Genomic DNA, 25157 nt, shown 5'->3' with positions numbered 1-25157 from the left:
TACAATGTCTGCAGTTCGACTAGAGCAGGATCGCGTTTCGCGGAACATTCGAATCCGAGACGAACAGAGAAATAATACAGGAAGCTGTTCGCGAATCCACAATCCCAACCAGCGCACCAAGAAGTCTCGGGTTATCCCGGGGAGAAACTGTTGCCTCCCTTGACGAGCCGGGGACCGGCTCCAGGCGTTCATTCGCGACTTCCAGTGATACTCCGCTCCGCTCGATAGCGTTCGAGCGACCACAACGTTACGCGCAGGGAAACGGAGCCTTTCGGGAACCAACAGCCGCTTCACTCCAATCGAGGATCTTCTCTTGTTCGACTGCTTCGGAATTCCGAGCTCTCCTGTCCGCCGCTTTTCGGTGAGAGGAAATCGGCCACAGGGCCTGCGACCACTCAACGGCGAGAAGCTTAAAAAAGTACGTCGGGAGTTTTTCAAGTGTGAAGTTCCGCTCGCAATCGTTCGACGGGGAGCAACGCCGAGGGAACGATGACGAGTGAGTGATGGCTCTGATCCGGTAGAAGTTCAGAAAAAAATTCGGGCATCTTCCGAGCGGATTCATTACTTCGAACTTGAATCATTAGCAACCCCCGCCGCCGCATTGACTGTCTGTGGCACTGATTTCCTGCTTTCGCTCCGCAGTTGACGGCTCGCTGACCGTGCGGCGAAGGGCGCCGCCCGCGTCGCTCTTCTCGGAGTTTTCGAAATCACTCGCTTGTTCGTTGTCGCAGCGGTAATTTTTTCGATTGATTTACGCCGAAGTTCCGTGAGACGAGATGTGACGTGACGGAGTGTCGCTGCCGCCGCAGTAGCAATTTCTCTTCTTTTTTTTCATGGCTTTTTTTTCGGTCGCACTCAGGACGACACTCAGCTTCCCGCTGGGAAAGCGATTGCTGTCCTTTGTAAAGCGCTGGTGTCAGATGAGCTCAGTCAGTCGCTCGTTCGTTCGCCCGGCTGGCTGGTCGACCGCCGAAGAAACCGCGAGATGGCTGCTGCTTCTGTCGCGGCTTTGGCGGCGGCGGTCGCTCCTCAACTACGCAACAAGGAGCTCGCTGAATAGACCGAGGAGGCGCTCATCAGAGAAATGTTCTTTTCTTTCGGTAGTCCTTTCAACATAACGCAATGCCGAGTGGCGACGACCATTGCAATCGACGGGAGTGATTTTGGTAATTTCAGCGCTTCGTTCTGTTAATCGATCGTTTCCAAAAGAGTGCACAGCTGAAAGCTTTTGACGTGTTTGACACCGCCGGATAAGTGGGTGCATATATTAGGCCAAAGTATGCAGGCCATCAACTGTGATGGCTTCGATTTGTGGCGGCTCTATTGAGAAAGTTGGGACGACGACCGACGTGCTGGTGGACGACAACGACAGAGAGAGCCCGAGAGCTAAGCGGCAGCGAACGCGGGCACGGACGGACACACCGAACGACAGACGAGTGAGGAGAGCGAGGGGTCGCCGGGAGCTGCGCATGGATTCCAGACACGACGAACTTTGCTGTTCTGTTACGTACCATGGATGGGACATTGCGCTGCTTTCAACTTTTCCAGAGGTTAAGACCGTTTCATCGGAATAGATTATCGCGCGCCAACCGCGACTTTGCCGATAAGTACTGCAGCTGCCGCTCCAGCGTTCAATTCCCTAGCCGAGGACACGACGCGACGGGGACGAGAGGACTCGAACGAACTTGAAAATTGTTTGGTGCCTTCTATCGATCGCTTCGACGCTCGGCTTGTCGAACTACCCCGAGACCACCGCGGGGGTGTTATATCAGTCGCCCGCGATTGAAAGCCGCCCGTCGGGAATCGGGTGATTATGGGGATTCATTGCTACGACAAGCTATATTCCTAGTATGTATTCGAACGATTTTCCTGATCCGGGAAACTCTCCAGGTTTCCCTCGGACAGATCCCATGGCCTACCCGTATTTTCCCAATCAGTACGATCCACGAGATCAGACGCCCTGAAGTTCGCCTCGGATGTGGAGGGATCGAAGATTCTCGAGATGGGGAGACGGACGGAGGAAAGACGGACGGCCAACTTTTGCGGCAACTCCACTCGACTGACGGCGTAAAGGGTTCGCGCGCGAGAATTCCATGGAGGAAGAGAGGCTGAATGGTTGGCTGACTGGATATATTCTCGCTCGAAGGAAACGGGGAGATTGGAAAGCGTGAAGAGTGAAATATCGAAAACGCGTTACCAACGCATCGCCGCTTTCCCGCAATGCTTCCTCCGGAGGTGTGGATAGTGACACCAGGGTCGAATTCCTGGAGCTAATCGATATCGATGGGAGGCTACCACAGTAACGGCTGACCAAACGGCCGTCGCGACCGCTCGTATTCACGCACGCGTTCGCATACCGTACAGTGGCGCTCCCGGGTGAACCCATGAGCGTTGACCCGATAAGATATTTCACCCCGATCGATTCCTGTTTTAGCTCCGACGACCCTCGGATACGCGAACCGCAATTCGAGTCATCATTTTCTAATGGCGTTAGGAAGAGAAGCCAATTCAAGCTTCCCGAAGAATTGATCCGAGATTCGCAGAGACTCCTCTCTCTCTCTCTTGCATGAGAGATTTAGTACGGTGCGCAGCATCACTTCCAGAGAGTAATTTTCGGATGATGGAAAGATGCTATCATCATGGCATTCGATAATTGAGGACTGGGAATCGAAATCATGCCTCAGGCGACGTGGCGGGAAAAATCGATGAGTTTTGAATCCAGAAGTTTTGAAGTGAACTTCCTCCCAAGAGTCTTTGTGTCGAAACTGATCACTCGGAAACTGCTAGACAAGATGAACTGTGTGGGGCGTGTGTCTGGAGGAACCCGCCTCCAGGACATTTTCCTACCAAAATGAAGGTCGTTCATCTGATGAGGTAATCGGTGCTACAGAGAGACGTCATAAAAAGTTTCGGCCGTTCCGGCGCTTGCAGCCTCTGCCCCCGCCGAGGGACACTGTCCCGGAATGGTTCTCATCACGAGCTGTTTCGAAGCGATCGAGAGGGAACACCTCGTCCAACAATGGGGGAGCTCTCCTTGTTCTGGAAACTTCACTGAGAGTCACTCATGAATCCCGCGAGCGCGACTGTGGAGGAAGGTAACACAGTGTGAGCTCGGGTGGCATAACGTCTATATGACGTTTCGCGCATCCTCCTGCGCATTCAAAGTTCGAGGCATCCCCGTGAACGAGCGGTTTTTCGGTCGTTGAGGCTGCAGTCCCGAGGCCATCTAACGTGAGTCAAGTGCTGTGGAAAATTGCGTATTCCGAAAGTTTGGTCTGCTTCGAAAATTGGTGACGTGTCATTTGCACTTATGGAGGGAGCTCAGAACGCATAGGGCTGGACGACGAGCTGCAACTTATGGCTCTGATCTATCACGGAACTGGGCGCTATGTCGTTTTCAGCGCGGTCAGAGATGATCTTCACGGCGAGTAATGATCTCCCTCGCTCTGGGCTCTAGTCCTCTCAAGCGGACTGAGTCAGTCCCGAGTCTGCTGGACGCCTGCGATAAAATTCAAAATGTTGAAATCGGGTCAGCGCTCCCCGGCGGCGATTGATCAGAAAACTAGAGGATATCGCGATGCTTTCTCCCAGCAGCGGCCTGTAGGACTAGCCGCATCTTCAGAGGAAAGAATCCATTCCGAATGGAATGGCACCATGGAAGTCGGTAGCGTCTATCTCGTCCATGTCGGAATCTGGAGGCTCCCATAACCGGCTCCTGTCTCGGCCTCGGGACTGCCGCATCGTGAGATGTCGGTTCCGGGGGAAAAAAATCAGGCACTCTGTTCTCTTGGGTTATTTCATGCATTTATTCGAGGGAAGAAGCCTGGGCAGACGGAGCTCGCGAGAGGCTGGCTGGAGATTGAGACGTCGCGTTGGCCGAAGTTCGCGCGCACTCACGAACAACGGCGGCTGACGTCATGGCGCTGCGCGTTGCCGTGACGACGCCGTAAGCGTTGGATGCTCGTCGACCGCTTGTCAGCTTGCCACTGTAAACACAACATATGTGAGTGAGTTGATCGTGAAGCTGCCCGTGGATCGTTCGAACTTCGCAAACCGACGGCTTTCCGTCGTTGTAGGGTCCTCCGCATTGGTCGTATCTCTTCCATTTCTACTCGGACTCGGATTTGAGAGTCTCGGAAGGAGACGGCCAAATACGCAGGAGTTCCGAGTTTTATGTTCAGTCGATTTTCCATCATTATGTGTTGTCTTGGTGTTATTTGACTGTGGCTGATGTGACTTTCGGACTGAGACTACGAGGATGCGATCAGCGACAGTGGAATTTTCCAGTTCATTGGCTGAGGTTGTCGACAACCGGGCTGGCCTATGAACCCTCACTCGATATATGATAACTCGTTCTTCAAGTTCCTTCAGGTGAGTTTCGGCGCTCCGTGGGAAGACGTCCGCAGGAATGCCATTTGATCGCTGTAGAGTCGTTTGATGGGCATACTGCTGTGGGAGCTTTCCCCGAATTGTTCAGGGGAACATTTCTATAACGTGGGGCAATTCGACGCTTGAATCCGAAGCCTTAATGGCCTAGTTGAGGTTTCCTTGCCTTGGTTATCAAATAAGGATCTTTCTGTAAATTGTATCCGGGACCTACTGGCATCAGAAATTTGATGGGCCGTTGAGCTCACGATTGCCTGACTCCGTATTTCAGTCGCGGTATCTGGAGACCTTCTTGGAGGCTCAACGGGCGCAATGGACAATCCTCGTTCCTGTTGAGGGAACGTTCCGGTTGTGCCACGTGAATTCAACTTTCGTTGGTGAGATCATGCTTCCCATCCGCAGAGAGACGACGGAATCCTCCGATGCGTCGCAGACTTCTCGCTCCCCCCCCCCCGGGTACCACGGGATACCAGCACCTCTTATCCGGCACGAGCGTCCAGTGGCATCTTGCACTGATTCCCGCGATCCGGGGGCGCTTCGAAATTACTGAATATTCTGTGCCCTCTACCTGTCTTCTTCGGGAAAATCTACAGGATCTGCTCTCATTGATAGGTTTCCATATTTTGAAGCCGTCTCCGCTCTATGCAGACCATTTTGTCTGCCATCGGCATCTGCCGGCAACTCTCGTAGAATTGGACAGTGAACGGAACGTTCTGCACACGACTTGCGGTTTCCCATATCCCAAGCATGTTTGCATCGTCGGTGAAGAGATCGCCTACAACGAGGTACTCCAATCCGCCCTACCAGAACCTTTTTTTTGCGACAGAACATTGAACGGAGTTCAATGTGTAGAACCGCAAAACAACGAAAATCAACGCCGTCCAGAACTGTTTTGAGCCTTGTAGAGTTCTCGAAGACCTTCTGAGGCTGTTACTTTTCGCTTCAGAACTTGCAACCATATCGCATCCTTCTGATTTGCGAACCCATCCACTTCCCGACCCCCAGGAGACGATCACGCGCTCCCCACCACGCTCATTCCCGCCAGATCAGGTGAACTTTAACCTCAGCTTCTTGGAATTGTTCTCTCAATCTCGGTGCTTCGGCTCTACCTTTATTTCTTCCCGCTTCCACTCTGAGCGATCAAGATTTAATTCTCGGATCGAAAAGTTCGGGCTAGAGAAAGAGCGACGATAGACCTCGCCCCATTATGATGGGGCCTGAGTCGTACATAGGATAGTCATCCTTACCTAAAATGAAAGGGAAGCGTCACCGATATCGTTTTCCATCGCTCAGGAGAGGGTGGTCATCGGAGCTGGACCCGATGAACGATTCCACGGATACACCAGCACCGCCGTCATTCGAGGAGGCCAAGGCATACCTTCACAGCATTTCGGTGTTCTCAGAAGTGAGTGGGGGAGGGACTTCCAGTCCCCCGAGCACCCAGGGATGACTTCCGAGCTCGGACTCCGTCGGACGGGAGTTTATTCTATTCGGTTCGTCGACCAATTTTGTAATTAATTGCTGTCCTAACTTCAAGTCACTTCAGACGTTACGCGTAATCGAGGAGAAAGTAGAGGCCTTCAACAAAACATACGTGATCGTACCAAAGTTCATCAGTGATGTTGTCGACCGAATCAGGAGCATAGCGGAAACTGCCACCCAGGTCCGTTCATCGTATATCGCCCCGAAGCTCTGAGCTAACTTAGCAAGGAGCTGTACAGTCATTCATCGGGAGTCTCTGGAGCATCCTCAAGGCAGCGAAACGTCTTCTTCTCCAGGTTTTGACCTCAGATTCAACGAGTGATCCTGACAAGCTAGCGATCTGTGTGGATAACTATGTGTCTGGTCTTGCCCATCACAAAGTCTTCAATGCCGTCAAGAGCATTTGCGGCAACGACGATGCCGATCTCGAACGGTCCGTAACGTGGCTCATGAAGGCTAAAATTATGCTTCCGGGAGTTTGAGCTCGAGTTTCGATTCGATGCAGTGGTTTACCCTCAGCCAGTCAACCTTCAGAAACAGCGTTTTCGCAGGCGTTTGGAGTTCCTACGGCTCTCGAATGTTGCCCCCGACATGCTGGGGGTCCAGGAGGAATGCTTTCATTGTGAGCTGCCCATTTCTATTGTTGAATTAGCTTCCCTCAACGCGAAGTACACGCCCGTGGATAAACTCTGGTGTATTCGACGCACGCTCTCCTCGATACAGCGCGAAGTAGCGTCCCACTTCGTGAAATGCGGAGCCGATCTGGAATTCGGAGAAGGTACGTATTGTACTTCAGCCATGAACGCGGTCTACCGTGAACCTCACCTGGGATCTGACGGGTGTCAAAACACCGGTCCGGAATATTTCGAAATGATAATTCGCTGTGTACGCTGAGCGAGGATTCCATCCCGTCGTATTCTTTTCTTGTGATGAGCCTGCGTTCGGGGAATCCTCCGTTGGTACGGCAAGCTGCCTTTGGCCACGATTCGAACAAGGAGCTGCAGCTGTCTGCAGAGCGACGCGGGGTTTTTAGATCGAACGTGTCTGCTTCCCGAGCAACAGCAGTCAGACGTCTTTTACAATTGCAGATGTTCCCAGTCTCACGGCAGAAACTTTAATACCGTTGGTGGTTGTTGTTTTAGCGCGGTCGCGACCCACCTCTTTCTCCTCGAACATTTTCTACATTGACCATTTTTGCGGGGTTAAGGTACGTTCGTGTTCTCATATCGTTTTCTTACCGCTGAAGGAAAAATGGAAGAGATCCGACCAGATAATACCTGGCCGGCCTTGTGCAACGTTTGTTTTTCCAGGATGATTTCTCGAGCTTCACCCTCTCAACTTTCAAGGCTGCTGTTGAGTTCGTTGGAAAATATCGTGGGCCCGAGTTGGATCATCTCAGTCCACGGCTCCTCAGGAAAGAGGTACACACGCAATAGCAGAGGCTCAATCGAGAGCATGGTGATCCGGGAAAAAAAGTTGCATCATCGAGGAATCATTTTTTTCTACTCCGCAGCTCTCGCTGGTGGACCTCATGGAAGTCACCGCTTCCATCAATGAGGGATCTGCAGCCGATTCAAAATCGACCGCGGGCAGCGAAGACGGATATCACTCGAAGGTAGGAGATCATGAGGATGGACATGGGGCGCCTCGAGAGTTGTTATTGAATATTGACTCCCCAAGGAGATCGATCGAATACACAGTCGGTCCACAGATCTGGTTTGGAAAAGAAACGAAGACGAAACACAAGTCTGAATTCAGCACTCGAGTCACATGAAAATCCGGTCACTCGAAAATTTGATTTTGAATTCCTTTCGGCATCCGAGAAGAGTTCCCCGGGGAGCACGCTCCAAGGTCACGTGTCCGCTGGGAGAAGGCAGGAAACCTTCGACGGCGTTTTGAAAGTTCGTCCCGTCCCTCCATTGTGCAGTCTGCTCCAGGTTGCGCTGAAGTGACGCTGAAGCGACTGCCTAGCCAATGCTGAGACGGTGTTCATACATGACGTTTTTGTTTGTTTGTTCCACAGGCGGCAACCCGCAGCAATCCGGTAGATAGTAAACTGGAACAGATCACGCGCCTTATCGAAAAGCAGACACTGGATTTCCACTCAAAAGAGGAGGAACATCTCAGGAGGCTCCAGGAGAGGGAACCGCGAGCCTCTTCCAGCCTGAACTCTTCAGCCACGAGGTGATTTCTCCTCCTTTGACCTCGATTAGGCGAATCCCGAGATATATGTACCCTCTGCTCCGGCACGGGCTACTCCAAGGTTTTGGCTTTATCTTACGAGTCCGCAGTGAATGAACGAAAACCTCGATCGTTTACAAAGGGGAAGACGGAAATTGCTTGAAACAAATAATACAGAGACAGGCGAGGCACGATACAATCCCCGACATGCTGAACTTGACCGTCTGCAGAAAACAAGCTCTATGAATTCTTTTTCGCTTGACGATCCAATTCCTCATATGTTACAGCGTCGACTCCAACGAGGAAGGCAGTCTCCTGTTCTCGCCGCTCTCAACGCTGCGGAGATCCTTGAGAGGACAGAGCAAGCCAAACTAGATGCCGCTCCGTCTACCCCGACCCGCTTCTCATTCCACACGGGACTTCGTACTACACGAGCCTTGGAGCCCAGCAACGAAGAACTAAGCTCCGTCACTGCGAGATTATCGGGGACGCAAACGAGTCGTATGGAAAAAAGTCAAATGTTGATTCATGAGAAGGAAGATTGTTTCGTTATCGACCGAGAGCGTGTTCATTCTCCTTACGGGAGTCTGTTCGGTATCGCTGTTGATCTGGTAGTCCTCTATAATTCATTATCTGTCAGACCGCTCTCCTCCTTATTATTCTTCCTCTCATCCTCTCGCTCCCGCGCCAATGTTTATTTCCCTGCTGTTGGAGCTCCTCGGGTCTATCAAGGAGCCTTCGTTGGAATAACAAGTCCTCACCGGGAGGACTTATAATCTATTATTCTCCAGTTTCCTTCGAATCGCTCTACGGTGATACGAGCTCTCTTCTGTAGGGTTCGACACATCCAGGATCAAATAATGAGCTCCTTCCCTGAATTCGCATCCATAGAACCTGGACTGCCTTGAAGTACGAGAGCGCGTAGACTTCCAGAATTCGATTAGATGGCCGCCATCGAAGGGGGAGGGAGGTTGAGAGGGAAGGCCCGACCGAACCTGTTAGGCGGGGATGGAGTCCTGGTCTGTAGTAGTGAAGTGATGTAATGAGGAATGACGTCGACAGGAGTCGCAATTCAACTACCTACCGAATAGTGGAGGGCGTAGGCTGTAGGGAGGTTCACGGCTCGTATGGGGAACTCAAACGCATCTGCTCTGGAATGCTCAAACACACTTTTGCGCCAGACCAGGGTGTAATTAGAAGACAGGTGACACGATCAACGAACGATAGAGTCCACTTTCCCTGGTGCATACCGTCTATTCCAATTGATCCTCACGCTGTTGGATCAAAACCACTCCGTTGCAATACTCCTCAAAGATGAACGTAACGCATCGTATGATCATAAATTGCGAGAGGGCGGATATCCAGAAGGAGCCGTCACTCGACGAGAAAATTCGAGTTCTGAGCCAAGTCTTACTTCGCGCTCATACGATGATTGAACCATGCCTGACTGCGAGATCGGTTTGAGCTCACAATCTTCCCCCATCTTCTGATAATCCCCATCCGCGTGGCTCTTCCTCTTGTCGTTCGACTTCGGAGCTTCGAATGCGCGAAGGAACAGGGCGAATCACAGAGGTCGATAGATTGAGAAAGCCTCGCTCTCCTCGTTGCGTGTTTTTTGCCGGGGCCACCCTTTTCCATTGTCGATGTGAATCTTTCGTCCGCGACGCTATTAGACCATCGAGTCGCGATCAATAATCGCCGCGGTCGAGGCGGGCTCAGAGGGGGGGGGGGGAGGGACGAGACTGGCCACAGGTTCGGCGTTTTGCTAGATCAACAGCTCTCATGGATTTTCCTTCGATTAGTTTTATGGGGGAGCTCCACGCGCGGAGTCGCCCACGTGGACGCACCTGTGCGATGCTACGTGCAGAGTGTTTTTATGTACTGTCTTACCCTACTTCCCTTGTTTGCGAGCCTCAGAGAGACTGAGTATACCACGTTCGCAGCGAGTTGGCGTTCTTATTCTGACTGAGTCTCCAAATACGAATCGCCGCGCAGGAAGCACAGGAAGAGGGAAGATGGACTCGTCTACCTGCCTCTGCTCAGCCGCCGCCGACTGGAAGACATTTTCATGAACGATGGAGAGAGGTAGATCGCCCCTTCACCATGGCCGAGCTGAACTGCCGGGGGTAGTCTCTCTGAGTCTCTCCCAGCTTCAAGGCGGACTCGCCACGAGTACTTTCGAAACTTGCTAAGCGTGATGCGGAAGCTCGTCGGCGACTCCGGCACTTGCCTACGACGACACCACATCCTGCGCGCGGGTGAATATCGTTCGGACTTCTTGATGATCTCATGAATCGGGCTGACCTTTCATAGTTCCCTCATCTCCAATGTCTTTGTCAGTTCCCTGATTCTTCGGGACTCTTAGGATCCGTCCGCGAAGGGAAACCTGCTGAGTTCCTTCGGGCAAGGCCGCAGAAAATGGGATATCCTTGCTCATAAGCACAAACAATTCTTGAATGGGATGAATGGGGCGAATATACAGGAGTTTTCCGTCGCCGGTCTAGAGCGAGACGAGACCGCGCTCTGGTGACGGCACCATGAGTGGGAGATACTGGGTCCGCCCACCAGAAAGCCGGACAGTTGCAAAGCGAAGACCGATCCAGCGAGTCGTTGTGACATTCGGGAGGATTCTCGAGGAGCTTAGAGTGACCTAGGTCTCGCAGCCGGTAGAAGAAGCTAGAAGCTGCTGCCTGTACGAACTGTTTTTGACGGTGGAGAGGCGCGGGGTTCGGGTTCCGCGTGGGATCACGTGGCCGGATAGAAGACGGAACAGACGGCACCACACCCGTCCCGTCAATTTTCCTCAAGCTACCGCATCATCCCCAGTGATATAATCCGAAAGTCAGCAACAGGACTGCCTCTATCAAGCTATTCGCTTATCAGGTAGAGGGGCATTAGTCCTTTCGAGGGCTCACAGTCACGGCGTTCCTGCTCGTGCATACATCAACAACTCGGAGCGCACCTTTCATGCTACATGCACGGACACGTTTTTGCCCTTCAAATCGGGGCCCGCTGCGGCAGTCCTCAGCAGTCTTCCAGTCGTTCCAACCCCGACCTACCTAGCTTCCGCGTCCGAAAATAAGTTCTGTGAAAATAGTGCATCGATGCCTCCCATATTACGAAACACTATTGGACATCCCAGAACCCACGGCTACCGACGACCGCCCAACATCGAGCACCACGCGCTCCCGATGCAGTATGTAGTTGGACTTGGCTTTGTATGCGAACAGTATCCGGCATCGAACGGTCAACTATGAAAGAAGATTTCATTCAACAGAGAACGCATCAGAGAACGGGGAGAAACGCTCAACAGAACGAGGAAACGAATCAGCAAGTTCGACATTGAGAATAGAGATTCGGACCATGACAGCGACCGGTGGAGACGTTGACGCTAAGAGGTCGAAAGCGGCGACGGAGGGAGCATGCCGCTGCATAAGCGTTCCGGCGCGTAGACAAGGACGGTTGGCAATCCTACGGGGCTCGTCCCCCATTCCGTAGTCCTGCAGATCCGACACACGGGACGCGCTTCCTGTTGAGTATCTCCCGCTCCGGGTAACTCCCTCTCACTCACTCACTCGCTTGCTTCGTCGAACGTTCGTTCGTCCTTCCGCCGGTCCGTCTTCGCAGTCGTACCGATGTTGACGCTTGCACACTTCGAAACACAGTCCCGTATCTTTCCGCCGGAGCGCGACGAAGACAGCCTGATCCTGGCTGAGATGTAACTAGTCTGTGTCTTCGTGCCGCCGCTGCCGCCGCCGCCGTCGTTCGTTCGTTCGTGCTTCAAGAGTTGTCTCGACTCCCGCTCTCGCCGTTCACTCAGTTGTATGTATCGGCAGGAACAAGAAACGACTAGACACGGTATCAGGGAGAACTCCCTTTCAGCAAGCGAAGTTTCCCACGGGCGGGCGTCCTCTGTTGCTTCCCCATTCCCCGGAAGCGGCGCTGACAAGTTCGGCTGTACTTTAGTTCCAGCCCCCGACAGACGTGGACTCGCGCGCGGTCACCTCGCAGAAGAGTGATTGCTAACTTACCTCGTGTCGAGCTGCGACCGAGTCCTGTCATCGAATGGCACGAAATCGATTTTTTCGTCTCAGCGGCAACATTTAGCCATGTGGTTCTCGAGAATCCAAATACAAAGTAAAACCATGCGACACCTTCCTCAGGCTCCTATCGAGGTTGAAATTCCCCGCACCCAATGGATGCCGTGGGAAACACTGCCATTATATGAAGTGGCGATCAACTGTTCGGGCTGGCGCTCGCAGTGCATCGGTGAGCTCGTATTGGCCTCGTTAGATGCTCAGTCGCAATTTGCTTCAGTCGTGACTCGGTTGCGGACGCGACGGAATCTCCCGCAGACGAGGGCCCGTCGCAAGCGAGCTCGCTGATATAAATCAACCCACTGTCCGAGTCGAGTTAGCATCGACTGGCTGCGACACGCGCAGCGAAGATAGTTAGTTTCTCGTTTACTTCCAGTTAATTATGACTTCCTACGTGACTCGAAGAAAAGATCCGTGGCCGACTTTTTGCGTGACACGCTCTAGGTGATTTGTGAGGAGCGGATTTCTCCGGCGGAATCGTTGTCTTCCGCCACGCTGATCAGCAAATCTTCTCCCTTTTCTCGGACGTATCAAGGTTCTCTTCCTGCGAGGAGCCGATCGAGCTTCAAGTTTTTACGTGTCTTCGGCATTCCTCGAATCAGCTCTCACAAAATGGGGAGCGTGGAGACTCGCGCTGACGTTCGGTGACCGGAGGTTGGAATCGAATAGTTTTTCTTCCTCTGTTGGATGCGTGTGGGATGGCAAGCAAAACTAGTTTCGTTGCCGTCGGCTGTCGATCCATGAGCGCGGTGGTCGACATCTCCTCTGACCTCCGCTCTGCGCGTCAGCAGCAGCGGCAGAGTATCGGCAGGGAGAGTTGGGAACTCGCATGAGGGCAAACAAGGGTCAAAATAACTCTAGGGCGGACATGGCTTGTAGGCAGGGAGGGGCTTATAGGGCACGTCAATTACCCGAACGTCATGTCTATGCTCCCTCGTTTGATGGTCCAGTCCCCTTTGTTTGACATGACCTGAACAAGGCGTCAGATACGATGGCGGACGACGGTAAAAAGGAAGGCGGAGGGGCGGCCGCAAAAATGAGCTTTCTTGTAATAGAGCTTCCCTCGAACGAGCGTGACTGCTCGTCTGTCCAACCGGCTTCGCATCGCGGGAACTCTGTTGGATCGCCACTGTGTAGAGCCGGAACTCAGAAATGACTCGATGGATGAAAAAAAATCGCAAGAAACGACGGGTGTCGGTGTGAATTTCTCGTACTTCTGCGACAAGTGCCCGCTCGCATTTCGACGGAGAACGTTCTTCGGAGACAATGAGGAGGGTCGCGGTGGCGGCGACGTCGTCGTCGTGGTCGACGATGACGACAACAAGCTCGACACTCGTACTGTAACCGACAGTGTTCTCACAGGACGAGTATTGTGAGGAATTAATTAAAGCGGGTTGACGGGTCGTTTGATTGGACGTTCCCATTAGAGGACCTCTCTGATTCGGCAGTCTCGGTTTTCTCATCGGGGAATTATCAGATTTTGGGCTACGCTTAATTCAACTCGCTCAAATCCGTGAAGATAATCAGAGTGGGGCAATGAGCGGACGGACCGGCAGGCAGGCGGACCGGCGAGCGCACGGTCGGACGAACGAAAAAGAAATTCCGTCTCATCGATCAAACGGCATTAGCGCTGATCTCTTGGAGATACCACAGATGTGACCGTGGATTTACTCTGTCCGAGGAGCAGGAAACGAAGCGAGACAAAATCGCAGAGCTCTCTTCGCCTCTCAGAATTTCTGATGATTATCATTTTGCGGAAATTCTCTGACGCGAGCGGTAGCTCGAAGTTTCATTGCAAGCTTTCCTCCAGGGGAAATCAGGAAGGTTCTCCCGTGAGTTTTTCTCGCATTTGCGCCCTTCCCCCTGTCGTTGAATCCATTGCGTTCAGGCGAGGAGCGGCTCGAATCTCCTCCTAGGATGTGCCATGATCGGCAAGACTCGACATCAGAGGGAGATTTTCGTGGAGATGCTGAAAATATATCGAGCCCCTCCGGATTTCAAACCACAGCTTGCGCTGCGGAGACAGCAGGCTCTGTACGGGCGGAGCAGAGAATTTCACTCACAATCAGAACAGCTGAGCTAGTCGGATGGAATCGAACGGTCGCCCCACTGCGCACTCACAGTCGGACTTCGTCCCGCTTCCCGTTTCATAGGCTTCCCGAACTATCTGTTCCGGGCTGGAAACTGGTCAGATATCTTCGAACCGTAATGGACGCCATCGGAAAACGATACGAATACGTCGCTAAGTTTTAAACGCTCTCCACAGTTTGCCCCGCGAGGCCTGCCGAGTGGAACAGGGGGTCGCTTGACTTGAGTTCCGAGTCCTTCCCCGTCCCTCGCGGGACAGGATACGGTGCTGGAATCGAAACCCATGAGGAGCACGGATCGTCGATGTTACATCTATCTACTATCCGCGCGCTCCCGTTGAAAAACAGGGAAGCTTCGGCAGATCATGCGGTGGGCTGGGCTCGGATCCAATTCCACCATCGGGATATGAGTTGATATTGACGAATCGCAACACCGGGCACAGGGTCCAAACCGCGGAACCCCTAGAGCGCATATCGGTCCGATGACCATTGTCCAACTCGAGAAGAGCTCGAAGTTGACACCGACGCGACGGCGACTCTCTCTATATATGCTTGTGGGTGTTTCGAGCTTAATATTCCACTGGCTGATAAAAAGAGAATAAGAAAGAATAATAGACCTGGCCTCCGCGAGCTATACCTGCGCCGGTCGTTTCGGCCGCTGCGAAAGTGGAGGTGATTCGCCCCACCACCAAGCGGTCAGATCCGACTCGAGAGGAATGGCCGTGCCAGTGTCCGGCCGAGCCAGATTTACGGCTGTGATTTCTGGGGGATTTTTGAAATTGCCGTGACGAGCGACGTGTGCATGTGGGTCCGAATCTGCGGAGGGAAGACGACCGAGTCCAACTGACTGAGTCCTAAATTACTGTTAGGTTTTCAACGAGTCCCTGGAGCGCCATCGTGCTTTCTTTGAACTGTCGGCCCAAGGGCTGACCTCGTACGAACCAGATTCGAATGTCACTAATTCGTATCGCGGTTCCTGATCACTCCCACGAACGAGTACGATTACCTAGGGATTACTCAAAACGAGAACGGGATTTGATCCCGTCGAGTATTTCCCCGAGAGCGAACGTTCGTCTGATCTGGCGAACGCCTCTCGGATGCAGCCGACTTGTATGAGTGCCTCGGAAACGGAGGACACTAAACCGCATTGAGGTTTTCCGACCCGAAGTTCCCCGGCTGGAACGAGCGTAAATTAGAGACTCGAAGGAATGATAAGATGTGACCAGACGGAGGACCTTCATTCCATCGCTAATTATGGAAAGACCTTGACGGAGACCTTGCCAGCGTCATCAACAACTTCGAGACCCGCGAAAGGGAGACAAGGACGAACAAGAAGGCGACGATGACGACGGTGATGATGTTGGAGAAAAGCAGATCCAAGGGAGCGCCTGCGCCGTTTCCTCGGTGTTTCTGTCTGTGGGTCCATTCGCATGCTTGCCGTAGAGGAAGACGCAGTCCAGTGCATTGTGAAGAGTACGACGAGCGAGCGACCAAGAGTGCAAGTCTCACAAAAGAGAGGCTTTTCATCTCAAAGTTGGTTGGTGGGCTCGCTAGCTGCTTGCTTGCTTGCTCGCTCGTAGCAGGCAAGCACCCGGAGCAGAAGCAGTTCAGCATCCATTGCCTCTGTTCTGTCTGCTGAGAATCTGCGAACGTCATTCAGTCGTAGAATCGACGGCGTGAACGTCGACGGAAGAGACACGTTGTCAGACGAAGAGCTCTCGACAGCAGACGGTCGTGGGAACGAACGTGCAGACGGAAGAAAGAGTCGCATCGACGGATACAGAAACAGACAAACTTACAATGTCGTCTCATACCGAACAGCGAAAGCGAATTCGGTCCGAACAACAGGAGGAGCTATTATATCCCAATAAGTTTGTTCCTCGACTACTTCTGATATATTCCATTAATTAAGGTTTTCTCTCCGCATGTGTAGATATCGTTCGCGTCATTCTTTCCCGTAGAAGCAGCGCGTTATCGGCGGCTGCAGCGGAACGGAAAGTCAACAGTTGACCGATCCATGCAACAAGCGGCTGCCAAGTGCATCCCATTCGCTTGCCAACATCAGGTCTTCGAGTCGACGCCGATGCCGTCATCCGTCTCGAGTGCGGCTGGCCACCTGCAGCACGATGTCGTCCACTTGTCAGAGGCATAACTATCGCCGTTAGTAGAACAGCCGCCGACAGCGATGTTGTTGTTCATTCATCAATCACGAACAGTGTTCATCGGCCAATAAAAGCGCACTTCAGCCGATATGCGCGCAATGGATTAGGCAGGTAACATGGCGATACAGCGCCGACGGGGTTTAGTGCGACGACTTGTGTTAACACACCCCCTCCCATTCACGTGATCTGGCTCCCGTTGCGCCGGTCGGACCGAAGCCTATCGAAACTGCGAGCGAGCCCTATTGACAGACGAGAGGGAACATTTCGATCGAATGCCCGTCCGCCAGCCCGCCATTGGAGGCCTCCGAGGAGACTGAGGCCGCCGCTGATAGCCCAGCGGTGGTTACGGCCGACGTTTGTTACCGACACCCCGGGGATAGCTTTCGGCTCCGAGTGATCCAATCTCTTCAGATGATTCGGTGCTTGCTCCTTGGTAAATTAATCACCTCGCAATGGTGACCTGCGTCTGAGGGTCAGCTGCTGCCGATGCTATCTCGAGTGATTTCGTTTTCTCCGGGGTCCCTGGAGGCTGCGCGAAAGCTCTTCCCCGGATGACGGCGTTCCGATTATGTAATCGTTGCTGCTGCTCTTCCAAAATACCCACCTGCCTGTGTATACAACATGTACACAGGTGGATAGAGCCCACCGTATAGGCTCGCCGAATGTGTTGCTTTCGGATGCGACGGTAGCTCATGAGATGGAATGCGGCCGAAGGTCACGAAGGAGAAACGAAAGCAGGCCCAGCGACGCAATTGTTCCGTGGTGTCCTAGGAGATCTGTGAGCGAAGAGAAAGGCGATGGCTCGTCACCGCCGCGGAGCGGTCACGTAGAGTGCTGTCAAAAACTCGATGCAGAGCCACGGAACATGGAGCGGACGGGGAGCAAGCCAACCAGCAATCGGTATGGCAGTTGAGCGAGCGGCACACAAGCCCATCGACCGTCTGTCCGGCCGACCAGCCGGCAGATGGAAACACCGACAGTCAGGCGAGGTAACAGCAAAATTCGATTTGACAATCTTGCTTTGCTCTGCTCGCACGCCCACCTTGAGGCAGGCCTCACGGATGCCTGCCTTGTATTCTCGTGCGACCGAGAGACTGAGTTTTTGTTGCGTCCGTTTGTACGTCCTCATTCGTCTTTCCGAACAAAGCGCGCGTCCGCGAAAATCGGTTGTGACTGATTCGAGCGCCGGGCGGGGACTCGTTGGCTCTCCGTTATGTGTACAGTCGCTCATCCAGGCGTCCAGTTTGGGGCAAACACTGACGCGGAGGTGCCCATTCGGTTCGGTCCCAGGCGGGGATCTGTCCGGGCTGCTTTTGAATTCGGAGGCGCTTCTCCATCCCCTACCCCAACTCATCTTCGGTTATCTCAAAGTAGGCTTGGCGGCCAATTGATTTGCCCTGGCGGCCGCGGCAACGGGGGAACGCGTTGGCGAGGATCGTGAGATCCTAGAGTGCTCCTAGAAGCACTTTTTGGGAGAGGAGAACAGAAGAAAAGAAGTCGAAGAGGCTGTGAATGAGGTTCCTTCCCGATGCCGTCCCGCTTCCGATGCCCGCTCAGGAGCTGTCTGTCACATCATATTAGCGTCACGACGAGTCACTTAGCAGTAAGCGAGTCCGAAGGCTTGGAACAGCAACTCAGGAAAGAATACTCAGCAATTCCGCAAGCGAGTAGGCGCGTGCCTACGAGTGTGAGTGAGTGCGCGCGTGCGTGCGTGTTCCAGCTACTTGCCTTGTCGCTGCAATCCGCTTCGGCTCCTTCTGTCCGTGTCAGCTCAACAGTCCTCCGGGGAATCGTAGGGGAGAGACGCATCGGAATGGAGAAGCTCCCCTTGCGCAATGATTTCCAGCGAACGAGATATCCGTCCGATTCCGAGAGCGTTCAGAGAGAGTGTTCCACTGTACCTTCCTCAGATGAAGAGAAATTAAACTCCTCGAAGGCACTGACTGAGCGAGAGTTTCGCCCTAGATTGCGCCATCGAAAAACTCGAAGCCAAAATTTCCCGTGGTGGAGGGCTTTACGATCATTTTGAGTCTATTCGTTTCGTATTCCTCATAGTCAAGCGCGAGCAGCCCCGAGCTTCGCGAGCAGCCCCGAGCTTCGCGAGCTCAGGAACGCTCGCTTGCGAACGTCAAGAGATGACTTTCAAAGGAGCCTGATTAGCGGCGCTGCGTGCGGCCCGAATTCGGGTGCCGCTCGGGGCGATCGAAAATTTCGGTTTTCTGGATGCGATCTATCGAGATGTCCCCCTCTGTCGGAGATTTTTCCGAAGATTGTCCAAGGACTCTAACGGTTTTTATCTATCATCGAGGTGTAAATTGCCCCTCCATGAGAGTCCCCCCCCCTGCTGCTGGTAGGCCGAATATCTCTCGGTGCAGTTTGCCGAATCGACATCCGGGTTCCGATTGAGACGGTTTGGTTCTCCCGACCCATTCGGTAGACTATGCCCCTTCAGAGGCGAGTCAGAACTCAACGTTGGAAGCAACGTTGAAGTTATCGATGGACCACAGCTTTGGGCTGGTGGGATTTATCCCCGAGGGCTGGTCTCGTGAACTCAGTCCTGTGCGAGAAGCGCTTTCTTGAAGTGACACCCGAACGAGTCGAAATCGCGGCGGAATACGAAAAAACATGCATGGAGGCTCCGCGTTCCAGTGAATCCGATTCCGAGATCCTTGGATAGGTGATCGTGCCGGCGAGTCGCATGGCCTCAATTTCTGAGAGGGAGTAACCTGAAAATTCGGGCCTATGATATGAGCAAACCTTTTCGGCTTCTAAAAGTGAGCTCCGTGAAGTCAAGGACAAAGTATATTCTCAGGCAGCCCACGTCGCTGGAGGTACTTGATGTAATCCTGATGCGAATGCAGCAACTTTCGACTCGAATCTTTCGCATGGATTAGCGTCTGCTTGCAGTGCTCCTAGAGTGCCGAATACTCCGACGTCCCAGGTAGCTAAGGTCGGATAGGTTCGCTCAGATCTTTCGGCGTTAGCTGCGTTCTACCTTCCCGAGCGCCCGGTTTACACGGTCGTGTGAAAAAACGGTAGCTTCCGAGAGCTCGTCATCCAGAAGCCGCATCCGGGATTTCGTGAATAATTAATTCCTAGGTATTCCGTGTGGAGGGATTTCCGGAAAACCGGCAATCGAGTATCGAATTTCTCGTTTAGTCCGACTCACGGAAGTTCAGCTACGGGCGCACTCGTTTCCGATCGGAGTCCGGCGAGATTAGCCAGATCCTGTCAGTCCCGGCCTCGATCGGGAAGATGAGAAAAGGAAGTAGGCCTCGTTGTATCCGTCACAGTTATTCAGTTACGGAGCGTCTAGCGCAGTCAGCTTCTCCATTCATCCATCGTTATTCTCTCAGGTGGCCACCGGAAGGTCTTACTGTGTTTAGTGAATGTTTTACGGCGATTCTCTACTTCTCTCCTCCTTCAGATGAATTTTGCACCGGGTACGGAACCTGATACCGACGCTGCTGCCCCCACATTGATTTCCGACGCACTCCGTTCGTTCGCGTCGATGCTTTCTTTTGGATTGGTTGACTCATGGAATACAAGACACGGTCTCCAAACAATTTCAGATAAAAACCGCAATAAACAGCATAAATCACTCGCGTCATTGACAAGGACAGGTGACAGCCGTAAGAAGCAGCTCCGATCATCATCAATCTAGCTGGTCAGAAACGCCGCTCATTCGATCTGATTGATGGAGGTCTTTTTCGATCATTATTCCATCTGAATATTTGATGGGAACACCTCGGCTTCCTGACATTCCCACCAACGACGGTCGAGAGCCGTGATTTACAGAATTTATTAATAGAGCATCGGTCCATCGAGGAAATTCAATTCTCTGATCGGTGGCGGCGATTCCGCTCGACAATCGCCGGAAGCTCGCTGCGTCGATGGTCGACGATATTCCCGTTTTAGCGATCCCGGTCAGAACGCAGCTTCACCTCGCTCTCTGATTCCTGTGCCGAGGCCGTGCGAGTACGAGGAGAGCGGAGGGTGCGGGCGCGCTAGCTCTGCCGACCGGTCGAACGCGAGTCTGCGAGCACAGTCACAGTATCGGTGCGTAACGCGGAGCGGAGAAATGAATAAAAATCGCCGGATCGATTCGACTGCCGTCCGTAATGTGTTCGACACTTCACGGCCATTAGCGGCTACAACACGCTCGGAGTCCTTCCCGCGATGATACCGCAGCACCTCGATTCGCTCCCGATAACGGTTTCGATCGACTCAGCTACGATGGACTGGTCCGTGAAAAATGTTTCGCGCCGTGCCCGATCCTCCCTCGACCGGATTTACTACCGAGATGCCCCGTCCCCCTCTCCCTCCGACTCCGAGTGCTCTCGCTGAAACAGTGTTTCTTACATAATATTTACTGTGAGTTTCCGACCCTGATCGTTGGGCTCAAAAAGGAACCCGACGAGGGAAACAGGGTCCGGTCGTCTTCGTTTTCCCGAGTGCCGCCCGTATTCAGGCGTGTATATCTGTATGTTCTTTTTTTGTGTTCGTTTCTTACTGCTATTCGTGAAGACCGGCAGAGAATCCATAAATACCAGAGGTTCGCCTGCTTATTGAGCCCGGAGTAAATCTTGGCGGCAATCCGCCTGAAGGTGAAGCGGACCATGCTCCTGATTTAGGCCGTGCTAACATAGTTAACTTAGGAGACAATCGAAGCGCGACTCGGCTCGGTATCGGTGTTCTCGGAGTGCTCCAAAGGCGACGTATTGCTGCAGCCGATCGTAAACAAGACCTCTTTGCGTCTTGCGCTAGAGTGGAATAACACAAAGAATTTGTGTACGATGCAGCTTAATCCGTTCGATTCGCTTCCCTGCCACTTGCGCCGATGAACGGACGAACGAACAATTTACTGAACAATGAATGCAGCGAACAAAGAATCTGACTCGTATCCTCCAGCTGCCGACGCTCGTGTAGCAGCCGAGGATTGAGTTGTTCCGTTCGTTTGGGAACATCGCACACGGGAGTCCTCCGCGATACTCGGCAGAACATTTCGTCGTAGAGATGATTCGACCGAACCTTCAGAATAGTTATTTTTCTCCTTCTAATTAATTTTCCTTCCGAATTTCTGGGGCAGTTCTGGCGGTATTTCTCTCAGCTTCTGATGGTAGCCCGAATTCTGACAAGTTCTGTCGAGTCGTGGAGGTTCAGAACCAAGCTCGAACCTTCCGGCGCGTAATATCCATAACAGAACTTCGCCCCCGGAGCTTCGAACGGACCTCTAACTTCGAACCAAACTTTAGTTTTAAGCTTCGAATTCATTCGAGAGCTCTCAAGCATGCGATTCATGCCTGTCCGGTAGAATTCTTCGCCTCACGAGCAGATTTTTCCCGTCCTCCCACTTGACGTCCAGCGCCAGGCTTTGGGATTTTCCCGACGTATATCCCCGCCCCCTATAGTTCACGCTGAGGCTTTCGAGCCGCGAGTCGGCGGAGGACTTCTAGGTGAATTGACTCTGAATTGCGATAGCTGGGAGACCTCGAGTTCGAGAAGAGATTAAGCTCTTCAGTTCAAGTATTGATATCCTAGCGAGGATTCTTTCGTCGATCGCTCGCTCGCTCCGACCTGAACGACCGGCGAACGTGACCAGTTCTATGCCGTCGCTGTATTGAGAGGGACACGACTGAGGAAGACGAGAGACCGCTAAAAGATGTTTTCAGAGCATCGTTCCTCTTTCAATCGGACTCCGAGGGACATCGCAGACCCAGGGCTTCGCCTGACAACGTGATCTTCAAGGCGTAGTGGCGGTGCCAGCGGGGAGCTTGAGAAGCCTCAGCTTCCCCATCCTCGAAGCTTTGAGGCTGTGAGCCTAGCGACGTCGGAGTACTCGTTTCTGCCATTGCATTTTGCCTCCGAGGAGCATTCAGTACTCAAGACTGACCCATTGGTGCGGAGCTTCCTGGGAAACGCCCATCTGAATGTCCTTCAAACAAAAAACCGAAGCGAGCTGCGGCAGAGATTGGTGGTCGGTGCAAACTCGAGCACCACCGATCGTCAGACGTTGAGCGTGACCGACTGATCGATTACGGGCTTCCTATTCTGGACGGATGTGAGCGGAGATTCGAGAATAAATATTTTATACGCATTAATCAGGCAGTTTCTGTCAAGCAATTCACCATCAAGCGGATAATTCTGGGTTTCACTGATCCACGGACCAAGCGACTTGAATGTCTCTTTCCTTTATTTCCCCTCTGCTGCGACCACTCAGACGTCAGACGTGGGAATGGGATCCTAACACTAATTGATTTCATCCATCAGGAGCGGAAGGAGTGGGAATCGTGGAGTCAAGGAGAACTCCGAGAGCGCTGTGCCCTGGACCTGGAGTGGTTTACCTTCAGGTTTTTGATTTCGACTCCCCTAGTGGTTTCTGATTTCTCCTCCCCGTCAGACTCTAGGAGCCTGTTTTAGTTTTGCCGTCCTCCCCAATTCCCAAAATGACCGGGGCATGAACTGAAAAGAAAAAGCGACGGCTGTCAAATTCAGAGAGCTCTCATGAGACGGGGACAAGCGACTCGGAGCTCGCTGAGGATCGCGAGTTGTTGAGTGGGCGGAAATTCTCGCATCGTCAACGTACTGCTTCAAGTTCATCATCTCAAGAGCGGGAGCGGAACACGTAATCGACATATGCGTTCCGATCCCCTTGTTTTTTCGCCCCTACCTCGGCCCCGTGCCCTGAGTTCGGCGGATGGCCGGCCGGCCGACCTTCTCCGTGCAACTCACTCCCCTCTTCGCTTGAAACGACCATCGAGTTCAATATTCGGAACACGCGATCCTTCAAGCGTACCTCTCCCGCTGTCGACAAGGGAAACGAGAACTGAAGAAACGAGGGGCGCTCGCTAGGGGTTCGAATTTAAATTTGACTGTTCTCCCTTCTCCCTATCCGCGCCCCCTTCCCTCTCCTTGAGCTCCCGGATGTCCCCCGCTTTCTAGCCTCGCCCCTCTCGCCATTTACATGCTGATGAAAGCGGCCGGTGGTTTCTTCTTCCTTTTTCTCGCAGTCACCGAGCCAGACGGTCGGCGCCTGATTCCTATCAAATGGAAGAAATCAACGAGAACAACAAAGACCCGTCTGTGTGAGCTGGGGTGGGCGCCCAATATAAGCAACGGCAGCGGAGAAGAGAATGCCTGTGAATGATAGAATTCGAGCTCCTATCCGACTATTGTCCGGAGCTCGGATCGATTCGTCGGCCCCGCCACCACAGTCTAGAGATCGACGTTCGGGGATCCTTGATGATCTCGTGCTTATTCGAAGTTTCCGCATCTTCCTGCGGAAGTCCTGGTCCAAACCTCGGGAGATATCGGCCTCGCTTCCAGTGCGTTCCTCTCTGTCGCTCCGCTGGTCCTGGTCCGTGGCTGGAGTTCTGCGCGCGATGATGATCCGATTCGACTTGGATGAACACAGAGCAAGGGCGCGACGCTTAGAACCCGGACACTCTCGTTTTGAGGAGAAGCTCTTGCCGGTACAGCTAGCGGCGGTCGTTGTCGACGCCTTGTGCCGAGAGAACTTTGATGATCAGGCCGTCTGTGACCCCTGGCCAGCGTGATAGCTGGTGCTTCCCTTCGAAGGAGTCTAACGTATTGGGGCTATTATCGCCATTTACATCCATTTTCTCTTCATGTCGTCGCTTCCCTATCTGGATCAGGAGAGACAACGGCGCTCGCGCGCATTAATCAAATATGAACACCATCGTCATCTCCGTCGTTGTCTCCTTCGCCGTCTTGTTCGGCGCCTTGTCCAGTGACTTTGATGGCACTGCGGGCCTTTGGCTCGCTCGTCTTCTGTGCGCACTGGCCTGCCGTCGTAAGTTCCGACTTTTGCGCCTGGAGTTTCCTTTTCATGAGCTTCACTTCGACGCTGTCGAATTAGCACTGACGTGACGCTATCATCGCAGCGGGGTAGGTCATTCATTCTAGTTTGGAGCGAATGGAAATTCGAGGCATTGCAGTCTTCCAATCTGTAAGGGCGGGCAAATAATTTCGAGGGGAAATCGTGCAATAAGTCCGTCACGTCGAACATAATGATGGTGAGGCTTGATTTTTGAAACAGAAGACCTCAACTATCCGTATCCGAGACGGAGCAGAATTCCCATTCCCCCGAAAATTCCGAGCGGGCTCGCACGATCAGTAACTCACGCTGTCCATGAAAATCGAGTGCTCCCGCGATTAGTACTCCGACGCGTGATCCAGAGCTTCATGAAAACTCTAGTGATTGTCGCCCGATGGGGTAAGAAGGCATTCCCAATTCTGTGACGCGGTCTCTGCGCTCTCTAAAGAGCAGGAGATATCGCGGGCTTGAGACACAAACAGTTCCGGGTATCGAAACGAGATCTATTGACCTCATCGCGGATATGCATTGACTACCGTCATCGATGAGTACGAAATCTCCCTCGCCTCGAATTGTTGCCGCACACTTCACTGCTACTCCCCAGTGCATGTAGTGGCATCCATTCTATTCGTCGGAACACACGCGGTCTCAACTCCCCGAGAACGGCGTCGAGACCACCAGCGAAGAGCATCGAAAGCGGATTAATTTTTCATTTCCCTCGCCGCCACTGTGGATTTCAAGACTGGGCTGGAATAAGACAAATTATTCTAAAGCGAAACGATTCAAATGACGGCAAATGAAACTCGCTTGCAGGCGGCGCGCGGTCGGTGAGATGCTCGCATTGATGCATTGGAGCGTTCCGAGCTCTGCAAGGATGAATCAAACTTCCGAGTTCCCCGAGTTTCATTATCCGTGGCGTGCAGGA

At 52.9% G+C, this 25157-nt stretch overlaps 1 protein-coding gene across 1 annotated transcript; it reads left to right on the top strand.

Annotated features, from left to right (window-relative positions):
• The first annotated feature begins 4197 nt into the window (after window positions 1–4197).
• Window positions 4198–8605, top strand: LOC100901662 (uncharacterized). The gene is made up of 13 exons (XM_003737603.1): window positions 4198–4371; window positions 4658–4763; window positions 4999–5171; window positions 5333–5436; window positions 5680–5791; window positions 5933–6049; window positions 6165–6301; window positions 6420–6646; window positions 6957–7075; window positions 7179–7289; window positions 7382–7483; window positions 7892–8052; window positions 8337–8605. Exons 1-13 carry the CDS (start codon window positions 4324–4326, stop codon window positions 8422–8424), a joined length of 1605 nt encoding a protein of 534 aa, XP_003737651.1. The 5' UTR covers window positions 4198–4323; the 3' UTR covers window positions 8425–8605.
• Window positions 8606–25157: the final 16552 nt, after the last annotated feature.

The sequence above is a fragment of the Galendromus occidentalis genome, unplaced genomic scaffold, assembly GCF_000255335.2.
Source record: "Galendromus occidentalis unplaced genomic scaffold, Mocc_1.1 scf7180000075583, whole genome shotgun sequence".
In the NCBI taxonomy this organism is placed as follows: Eukaryota; Metazoa; Arthropoda; class Arachnida; order Mesostigmata; family Phytoseiidae; genus Galendromus; species Galendromus occidentalis.
Note: the sequence above shows the minus strand (reverse complement) of the source record. Positions and strands in the feature narration are given on the sequence as shown.

Coding starts and splice junctions, on each gene's coding strand:
- LOC100901662 (XM_003737603.1), top strand. CDS start 4,324: ATGAACCCTCACTCGATATATGATAACTCGTTCTTCAAGTTCCTTCAG. Junction 5,172..5,332: donor AAGAGATCGCCTACAACGAG/GTACTCCAATCC, acceptor TTTTCGCTTCAG/AACTTGCAACCATATCGCAT. Junction 7,076..7,178: donor ACCATTTTTGCGGGGTTAAG/GTACGTTCGTGT, acceptor TTGTTTTTCCAG/GATGATTTCTCGAGCTTCAC.